General features: G+C 38.2%; 1 protein-coding gene across 3 annotated transcripts; it reads right to left on the reverse strand.

Annotated features, from left to right (window-relative positions):
* Window positions 1-280: 280 nt before the first annotated feature.
* LOC110087603 (plasma membrane calcium-transporting ATPase 1) lies at window positions 281-10316 on the reverse strand. 3 transcript variants are annotated; one of them, XM_078390897.1, is made up of 3 exons: window positions 10248-10316; window positions 9842-9893; window positions 281-7054 (listed from the first exon to the last, which is right to left on the reverse strand). In XM_078390897.1, the coding sequence occupies exon 3, from the start codon at window positions 4431-4433 to the stop codon at window positions 1116-1118; it is 3318 nt and encodes a 1105-aa protein (XP_078247023.1). In that variant the 5' UTR covers window positions 4434-7054; window positions 9842-9893; window positions 10248-10316; the 3' UTR covers window positions 281-1115. The 3 variants fall into 3 exon arrangements, with proteins under 3 accessions (XP_078247023.1, XP_078247022.1, XP_078247021.1); XM_078390896.1 differs by having other exon boundaries at window positions 10095-10270; XM_078390895.1 differs by lacking the exon at window positions 10248-10316 and having other exon boundaries at window positions 9842-10074.
* Window positions 10317-10705: the final 389 nt, after the last annotated feature.

Consider the following 10705-nt stretch of genomic DNA (forward strand, 5'->3'; position numbering starts at 1 on the left):
GGTGTTTAATTTCTGAAAACACTGCTGCTGCTGCTGTCAGCAGCCTTATGTGATGTAGTTGGAAGGAAAGGATCTCAGCCTTATATCCTACACCACCCCACCTATAAAACCATAAAAGGGAGGACACTAGGACACTTTATTGCAACCATCATGGGTTCAAAAGTGGAGTGCATTAATTAATTGCTGGCAAATGTAATCCCTTATGTTAGTTGTCATGTTGCAACTTTCACTTAATTTTTAAAAAATTAGGAGTATCATATCAGCTAAAACTGGGAGACATGTAGCCATGCTGTAATGTCGGGCTTAGTCATGATATTATCATTTCCAGTAGGGTTGTAGTAACTATTATTAATATGTTGTGTTTCTTTTTTTTATCTGTATTATTTCTTTTAATTTAATGTTTGTTCTAACTAGCATGTGAGTACAATGATATTTTCTTATTATGCAATTAAGCAAAACAGGAGTAAAGAAAGTTTTAAGCTTTTTTTATTATTCAGTAATCTTTGTTTATAAGTAAGTATGAAGAACAACATGCAAAATATGCTTAGCTTTCTTAAAGCCATATCTATCTCCCCTTCCTTAGGAATCACATAGCCCAAGAGCTAAAGAAATGGTTCAAAATATTTAGGGAAGATAACATATTTTGAAAACAAAAGATCGAGGGCCTAAGGAAGCTCAGCCAATTGATGTTAGTTGGCATAAACTGTAGCAGAAGTAAAAGACTATGTACAGTTTAATTGCTATCATTTATACTAATTTAATCAATGCATATAAAAAAATTAAAGACTGGTTCTGGCTTCATCGCTCACTTTTTTTTGGAAGATACCTGTTGTAAATAGAAATTTAAAGGCTCAAGATCTAGTAAAGGTCTGCTAACATAATGCTCAGACCCATATATGAAGACAGTTTGAAAGCATTTTGAAAAATTATTATTTCTTACTTTTTTTAAATATCCTCTAGAAAACATTTTGATAGCTTCAAAGATAGCTTCAAAGTGTGTCTCACTGAATGACCGCTGTGAAATCAACTTCCATCTGTTTCTTAAGGGAAGTAACATGCACTTTACTCATTTCAAAATGAATATTCAACAATAAGGGCAGAATTTCTGAGGTCCACTATTCGTGTTCTGTTTTACTACTGTGTACAGAATGTACATCAATTGAAGTACGGAAGGCTCTCACTACCCTGCACTGAGTCTGAATTCTCTGGAAACTCCGAAACCACAAAATCTGACTGTGACGTAGTTCCTGCTCACCATAATCAATTTCTGTGGGGTTTTGAGCTTCTCCTTCGTTTTCTTCTTCAGGTGGGGCTTCACCAACTTCTTTCAGACACCACAAATACCTGGTTGGAATAGTTATAATGATCTGTCCCCAAAGCAGCGTCCCTAAGCCAAAGAAGACTGACCATAACCATTGGTCAAGTGTAAGACTTGTACAGCTAAAGGGCTTCCCTCCAACCTGAACAATGAGGATCTGTACAATTAATGTCCCCATAACAACACAACAAAAAATGGCATTTGTGAATATTCCTGAAAATACATTTCTTTCTCCATGAATCTTTCGAGCATTGACTTCATTACAAATTTGCATCATTACAAAGGTGTTAAATACAATAGTGTAATGCTCTGTTGGTGGGGCTTCCAATGGTGCAGTTCGTCCGTTTTCAATATCAAACATTTTTTCTCCTGCAAACACAAGTCCAAAAACAATTGCAAGCTGATAGATGGCATGACATAAGATATTTTTCATCATTGTACGGGTGATAAGAGGTTTATTTCTACCATAAGGCTTCCGATTCAACAGGGCTTCTGTCGGCTTTTCTGTTGCTAAAGCAAGTGAAGCAAATGTATCCATAATGAGATTGACCCACAGCATCTGAACAGCTTTCAGAGGGGAATTCTGAGTAAAGCATGCTCCTGTAAAAGCAAGTATCACGGCTACCACATTGACAGTAAGCTGAAACTGAAGGAATTTTGAAATGCTATCATATACATTTCTACCCCACATGACTGCTTTTACAATGCTTGAGAAGTTGTCATCTGTAAGAATGATATCAGAGGCTTCTTTTGCGACATCGGTTCCAGCAATACCCATTGCAAATCCTACATCAGCTTTCTTTAATGCGGGCCCATCATTAGTACCATCGCCAGTTACTGCTACCACCTGCCTTTGTTCTGTGATCTCACTGTTAATGATCCCTTCTACTAAGTTGTACTTATCAGCAGGAGAGGATCTTGCAAGTACACAAAGGGTGGGCCAAATCTTGTCAATTAGCTCTTGTTTTATCTTCCCATCTGGACCACGGATTAGTTTGTTAAACTCAGACCCTTCTAAGCATACACATGTGTCATCAGGTCGTAGGATGCCACATTTCACAGCTATCGCACGAGCTGTGTTAATATTATCGCCAGTAACCATGCGCACAACAATGCCAGCATTCTGACATTTTCTAATGGCTTCAGGAACTTCAGGTCTCACGGGATCTTCAATACCAACAACTGCAATACAGGTCAAGTCTTTGAGAATAGCTTCCTCATTGTCCCATGTTGTTTCTTCATGGCCAAAACCAACAGGGAAATCTCTGAAAGCTAAACATATGGTTCGGAGTCCCTCAGAGGCCATTGGTGCAATCACATTTTTTAGCACATTTTCTCTGTCTTTTTTTGAAAAGGGGGCAGGCCTTCCTGTAGCATCTAGTAGCTGGACACATTTTTGAAGGAGTATTTCAGAAGCACCTTTGCTAAACAGTTGATAACTACCATCTGCATTTTTCAAAACTGTGCTCATAGACTTCCTGTCAGAATTGAATGTGTATACTTTATATAATTTTTCTTCTGGTATCTTAGTCCGTACCGCTTCATAATCCAGATTTAATTCAAGAAGCAAGCCCAATAAAGCACATTCAGTTTTATTGCCAATTTGGCGGGGAAGGCCTCCTTCCTTTTCGGGACTCACTATTTTTGAAGTATAAGCACAATTTACAGAAATACTTTTAAGCAGGTAATTCAACATGGTTGGATGAATTAAATCAGGTGCAGGAACAATTTTATAATGTGTGCCACCAATGAAAATTTGGACTACTGTCATTCTGTTCATGGTTAAGGTTCCTGTCTTATCTGAACAAATTGCTGTTGCATTACCCATTGTTTCACAAGCATCCAGATGTCTCACTAGATTATTATCTTTCATCATTTGCTTCACAGAGTAGGCAAGTGAGATGGTGACTGCAAGTGGAAGGCCCTCAGGTACTGCTACCACCAATATTGTGACACCAATAATAAAGAACTTCACAAGATATTGTACATAAATTGCTGTGCACTGAGTAGTCCAAACACGTTTCTCAATTACAAAAGTTTGAATTAAAAAATAGAGTATAAGCACAAGAACTGTGATGATGGACATAGCCAACCCTGCTTTGCCAATCTGGACTGCTAATCTTGTGAGTTTTGCTTGTAAAACAGATTTTTCTTTTTTATGTGGAGTTGATTTATTTGGGCTTTCCTCAGTGCTCTTTTCAGCAGCTTCCTTGCTTTTTGCAACAGAGTTGTCTGGCTTAGGTTTTTGGTCAGTCTCTTTTGCTTTCTCAGTATCCTCTCCAACTCCAAGCAATGTGAAGATAATTCCTGTTTGTGAGTTTACACCTACAGCAGTAATAACCATTTTCCCCGAGCCTTCCATTACGTGGGTACCTGAAAGCAACATGGGATCCTCTGTCAAAGTCTTTTTGACCTGATTGGATTCCCCTGTAAGGGAACTTTCATCAATTTTCAGGTCATGCCCTTGGAGAAGCAGACCATCAGCTGGTAGAAGGTCTCCATATTTGATCTGCGCTACATCCCCCACCACTAAGTCAGCCACCGGCACTTGCAGCATCTTTCCAGCTCTGATGACAGTAAACCTTTGTTCCTTTTCAATGCGACTTTGCAACCCTCTAAACTGTTTTTCCTTACTCCAGTCATTGAAAGCAGTCACTAACACTACACAAACTACCGACAAAAGTATCGCAGCGCCTTCTATCCAGTCAGCCTCCTCGTTTTCGTACTCTTCTCCAGAATCATCCGTATGACATGCTGCAGCACTTCCTCCTGGTGGATTGTAAAATGAAAGTCCCAAGGATATGACAGCGGCAATTTCTAAGATACATAATGTTGTATCTTGCAGTGCTTCCCATACTAACTCCAGGAAAGTCAGGGGTTTTTTAGGGGGTATAAAATTCTTTCCAAATACAGATTTTCTTATGTTCAATTCTGATGAAGTCCCAGATATCCCATTTTTAGGTGAAGTGCGCAACAGTTTACAGATTTCAAAAACATCACCATACAGTTCCTTTATTTTTGTCACTGCCTCACTCTTTCGAAATTCCATCAGATCCCGTAGCTCTGCAAGTGTGATTTTGAAGTCCTCTTCTGCAAGTGAAACCGGAGTCACCATCTCCGTACCGTCCTGTAATATACAATGACAATCCAGAAACTTTTAATAGTACTAAAAGCTGATGCTTGGGAACAAATCTCCTTGTGTGGATCTATTATATTATTTGCGAAGGCAAGGACTAGGCATGTGCATTTGGGATGTTTTGGACTTCAAATCCCGTAATTCTCCTTACTAGGAGTCCTACCTGCTAGCCTCCTAAATTGTGATCACTTGGAAAGAAGGCTCACTGGAAGGCCGCCTTAGATAGCTCTAAATTCCTCTTTGAAAAGGAAGCTGCCCAACAACCATCAGAGATTCCCAGCAACCACTGGAGCACCTTTTTCAAACAGGACATTAGGCTTGGAGCCTGCCAGTTGGGTCTTTTCTCCAGGTGAGTACAATGCAGGTATCTCGTAAGGTGTGCATCTGGGACTGCTAAAAAGGAGGATTGCGTGCTTTGTAATTCAGAAATTCGAAATGGACATCCTTAGTAAGAACAAGAGCAAATGAAATGAAGCGTTCTTCTGGCAATGAGCCATTCTTATCTTGACTAATGAAGAATTAATATCTTCCCTGACTGGAATAGACTTTCCAGTTCAAACAAAAACTATGAGCCTTACTATGAGTGTCAAACAGACGGCCCAAGAAATTGAAAGAATGATGGGACTGGACAGGGGGATGTAGGGAAAAAGACTGATCCCTTCCTTTTTGGTAACAGTTTCAAACAGGAGAATCTCATGGAGGAAAGGGTTGAACATTCCTTATTTAAATAGTGCCACCCAGTGTGTTCTAGCTCCCTGTACACCTGCTTTGAATTTAAAAAAAACCATAGGGCTTCTCATAATAATTTCCAGTCATCCCTTCTAGTCTGGGTCTTTGGAAAGTCATGCTCTCTGGATATCAATTGCCTTATATTTGTTAAGTAAGTACAAAAATAGTCTGCAGATTTCTTGTAATGTGCATCATAATATGAAGCATTATATTTAATTATAAAAGCATTATATTTAATTATAAAATTATAGGCTGCCTTTCAGAATTATCATCATCAAGGAAGATCTTACAATGGTAACAGGTATCTGATCACTTGTGTAGCAAGTTGTCATAGCACTAAGCCCCAACCTATATTTTCTTACATCTACCCCACTCTAGTTTTTATGCTCTCCAATGACCCAAACTCTGCTAAAGTCCAAAGCTGCCTTGGATTGTGGACCTGATCAGTATTGTTCTGATTCCTCAAATCTATCACTGCAGTTGGGCCTGACATACCAAATGCAATACCATCTCCATCAATTCAGACACAGAGACTGCTAATCAGAAGAGTGGTAGTATTCCAACAAAATCCCTAGCTTATTCCACTTGGCCAGTTCAAGAAAATGGTATGCAGTTGAACAAGATGCCTAGAAACAAATGCTGAATTCTTATAAACTCTTGCAACAGAATAGACCTCTTCCCAACCCCTGAGCCTATGCTGCTGCTCATCTAAGTACCCATGGGGAGATCACTTAGAAAGACTAAGAGGGTGACTAAATGGTCAAGTACCATGGGATTTGCTCCACTTATAAAACAAGTGAATACTTTCTTTCTTCCTTTTTTAAACTCTCTGCATGATGTATAAAGGTAATTTGAATTGGTCCAGCCTATTTGCTGCCTAGCCAGATTTTTTTTCCTCTGCCTCAAGAGGGCTGCAACTTTTTCATTATGGGAGGATTCGATCCATCTTTTCCCCTTTCAGGCATAGTTGTAAAGACATGTGTGTGTTTCTGTAGTGCCAGCCTCTCTTCTCCCAAGCCCCCCCCTTTTTAAAAATAGCTTCTCACACAGGAGGCTGTGATGTGTAGAAGAAGAAACATGCAAAAGCAAAATACTGTAACTTTTGCTTTAAAGATGCTTTTTCATTTAAAACTTTGAAAAACTTTTCAGTTGAAAAATAACACGAAAAAGACACTTCATAGTACTTCATAGAGAACATCAACAGCTTGAACAGTAATTCTGAAAAATACATCATGATTCACAACTCAGAATTATTCCATTCAGGATCACCTCCTTCCCACCACTCATTAGTTACTACTTTCCCTTACTTTCAGTAATACATGCACTAATTACTGATCTCTGGTGACATATGGTTGTAAGCTATAGAGATCAGTGATTCCTCATGCATTATAATTTTGAACAGATCACCAACAATAATAGTGGTGTTATATTGTGCTACTTCCTTTGCTATGTGAGGCTTTTGAGTATTAGTGAGTGTATGTTTTTGTGCCTTTGCTCCTTTTTGGGAACATGTTTGTAGCACATATTCATTTGAAATAGATAATATAAATACGGGCAATATTATTTTCCTTCTCTTTTTTGTGTGGATACACACAATTATATTTCTTGAAAAGGTAAATGAAACATGCAAACTGCCAGGCTAAATTGCCAGACCAATAAGATTTTTTCCCAGCAGTATTCTAAGTTTGAAGAGGTCTGTTACACTAGATTTTTGTTTTTGTAATCATGAATAAAAATAAGTATCACTTACCTAGGGAGCAAGAAATGGGAGAATCCAAGTGTATCTTTATTCACAAAAATATTCTTGATTGGCCACTGGTTTCCCTCAAGTGGCAATTGCCAAGGATCAAGGAAAGAGTCCTTCTATTTGGCTATGCACAAAAAAACAAAAGAAATACCAATTTTCTTTGATTGCTTTTTTTAGCAGGGACATAATGCAATGTAAATTATCAGAATATTGCACATTTTTGAGATTATAAAGAATTGTACTTTACAAGATTCTTATTGCTTGGAATCCAGTCTTGAGCTCTTTAAACGACATATTCTTGTTAAGATATTCTCAGTATCTTAGTAAAACAATTTGTATCTCAGTCAGACATTGTCTAATGCTTCCTTTTTCCAGCATGCAGGAAACTTCAAGGGTCGTCTTTTATATATATATATGTATTTATTTATTTATTTAATTTATATGCCGCCCACACTACCCAAAGGTCTCTCAATTTTCTATGGAGGCATGGAAACTAGAGGTTTTTCTGCCTTTTTATAGGGAGAAGGTAAAAGCCAGAACGGAACAGGGCGAAACAGGGGCTTCTTTTAAAAAACTGATGCAAAAAATATTGAAGTGCAAAAGACAAAAATTGGAACAATATTTTAGATCTCAACCCTAAAAAAAAGGAGTTACTCTTCATTGCCCAAACCCCTGCCAGAATGAAACACAGTGGCTTGGAACACAACATTTGAGCAGGATAATAAAACCAAATTCATGATACATGTGTGACTGGATGGGACAGATGCACCAAGCCACAAATCATCCTCAGGAACAACAATCTAGTACCTGTTCTAGACAGAAAATCAATACTGCAAAAAAAAAAAAAAAAAAAAAACCAGACCAGAAAATGACTTCTGAGTAGGGCAACCTGACGAATTCACTCGTCTCATCTGGCTAGAGGGGACTGATGAAACCAGATCCCCAAACACCCCCAAGAACAACATTCCAGTACCGGTTATGGGCAGAAAATCAAGAATGGGGGAAAAAAATTAAGGGCAGGACAGTGACTTCTGAGTAAGGCTGGCCAACAAAGTTTGCCTGCCCTATTCAGATACTTGGAATAGTTCCCACAAACAAATACTACAAAAGGTGTGAAATCTGTTCCTTTGTGGATCACATTATAGTCTCCCCCCCCCCAACTTAAGATGTCAAAGAAAAACTTAGGCTAAAATCTAGTGTTCTTGATATCTGTTGTTCTATGTACAGAGGCCTACAGTGTACAGAGTGCACCTGCATTTTGAAATTACGCAGCCTGAGTACAGTCTTAACACCTCTTCTGTACCTTGTCAGAATTGGAACTCAAATAAGCGTCCCTAATCCTTAAAACAAGCCTCTGTTGCTAAAAACAAGAAAATACAGTGTCCAGCTTATTTTCAGCCATCTGAGCTGAAAGGTCAGATGTCTTTGCTTCTTGTTTTATCTTTATATACACACAGCATCACTTGGATCTCAGACCCAAATAACATATAATGTCAAATATATTATCTTTTAAAATATACATACATATTATAGTGGTAACAATGAGTCCTGTGGACATTTAAGTTTAATTCTGGTATATTCACACCATTTTCATAGATTGTGATCCACTTTCTCAGAGGCATGGAGTGTAATATTTGAGGAAGTAGGGTTCTCAAACCTTAGACTCTAGCAGTACAAACTTAGGCATGTGTACTCAGATGGTCCACTGAGCGCAGCAAAATTTGGTGGCAGAGGGATTTGTTAGGGATTCTGGGGGGTGTAATTCAAAAAGTATTATCTTCAGTACTAATTAAGCATGCGTCTTCAGTCCTCAAACTCTTCAGTATCCTAGCAAGGTAACATTCCAGCTGTGAAAAATAGTAAGCTATCATTTTTCCTTAGTTTTGTTTTAAACCGTAAATGCAATCTATAGTTGGAGCAACATGGGTAAATACGGCAAATCTCAAAGTACACTTCTCCATGTAAGTAAGTTAGGTATCTGGCTGTGGAGCCAAAGATTGAAAGTTCAGTTTCCCATGTGTATCTCAGGGGAAGAGCCAACTTCTGTAGCCTTGGGCAAGCTGCACAGCCCCTGGGCACCTCCAGAAGAAATGATAAAGCACTATTGAGTATTCCAGTGGTTCTTAACCTTTGTTACTCGGATGTTTTTGAACTGCAACTCCCAGAAACTCCAGCCAGCACAGTTGATGGTGAAGGCTTCTGGGATTTGCAGCCCAAAACTCCTGAGTAACCCAAGGTTAAGAACCAGTGGAGTATTCAATACCTAGAAGAACCTCCAGAGGGTTGTCATAAGTCAAAATTGACCTTATAGCACATAATGAAAAAAAGTGTTTAGGGTTAGTCTCTCATTTAAGCACACTTCTTTAGCTCCAGTGCATGAGTGGTGTTCGGAGGATGATTGCACCCACTAGCCACATTCCTGTCCCCTTTCCATATGTTAATACGATAAATGAACCTTTTAGCCTCCCAAAATGTTGAGCTGCTGTACTGAGCTTTCAATACTGAAACACATAAACTTCAAAATGAAACTCTATTATAATTACAACTTAGGTTTGAGCCTATCCTCTAGGGTGTTAATGAAGACAATGTTTTTGTGTATCACTACAGGAAACTTAACTAAAATGATTATGTTCTCACCAATTATTGTTGTTGCAAACAGTTCCTGTATTTAATTGGCAAAGACTTAAGCTTTAATTTGTCATAGACAATACTTTTTCACATTTTGTTCGACCCCAATACCCAGTTATTTCCCTTGACTTGTATCCCTTTCAACTGAGGACAGCTCTTTGTGCATAAGCCCTCAAAAGATTATGTCCTGATATATTTGTTAATTTCCAAAGTGCCATAGGATTGTTCACTGATTTTGATGGTTGAGTAGGAATAATTACCAGTACTTCAATCATTTACTTACCTGAATAGATTTCAGACAGCAGAGGGCACTTCAGTCTCAAAGATCCAGCATACTGAAAGGAAAACAAGAAACTCAGACTAGAGACAAAGTGAAAATAGAAAAGAAATTACAATTATAAATTAGTATCATCTTGAAGTCATGTGGACTGAACCAGTAATTATGAGCTTTCTTGCTAGAGCAGTTAAGTAAACTTTTTCTCTTTAGGAGTAGACACCTAGAGCAGAATTTAAAAGAGGGGAGTTATACAAGGTACCCTTTAAGCTTTCCTTTTCCTAATTATTATAGGGATGCTATTGTGGCTGCTTTGTCAGGTGATAGTTTAATCCCCCAGGAACATTAACCAGAACTATTTAAACATTCCTTTAGACTGATAATTAGACGTGGAGTTCTTTTTTTGGCTTAGAACCTGTATCTGTAGCAGTAGAAGACATTAAACAGGTGATACTTCCTCCAGTAATTTATCTCCTTGTACTCAGTCTCACCCTCAGCTGCTCAGTTTTTTTGTGGCAACTGATCATACGGGATTCCCCGCCCCTACCCCCGCCCTCCATCTTAAGAAATCTTTTGGTGGGTTTTGGTTGAAGTCTTAGTATAAACATACCAGAACTCATATATTTTGATTTGAGGATATAATTTTACATCTCCTATACTGAAGAATACTGAAACAATGCAATGGAGATGACTGAGTGTAGAGTTACTTTTTTGAGGCAAAGATATTTGCAAATAAAACCATGTACTGGCTGGTGTGTGTGTATACACACATGGTGATAATTGGTTGGCTATTTTATCCAGGTATGATATTGCTTAATATTTATATATGTAAGCTGACAGCTAGTTCATTTGTTAGAGTATTTAAATAAACTA

The sequence above is a fragment of the Pogona vitticeps genome, chromosome 3, assembly GCF_051106095.1.
Source record: "Pogona vitticeps strain Pit_001003342236 chromosome 3, PviZW2.1, whole genome shotgun sequence".
NCBI lineage: Eukaryota > Metazoa > Chordata > Lepidosauria > Squamata > Agamidae > Pogona > Pogona vitticeps.

Excerpts from the sequence above, each read along its gene's own strand:
- LOC110087603 (XM_078390897.1), bottom strand. The coding sequence starts at position 4,433 with ATGGTGACTCCGGTTTCACTTGCAGAAGAGGACTTCAAAATCACACTT.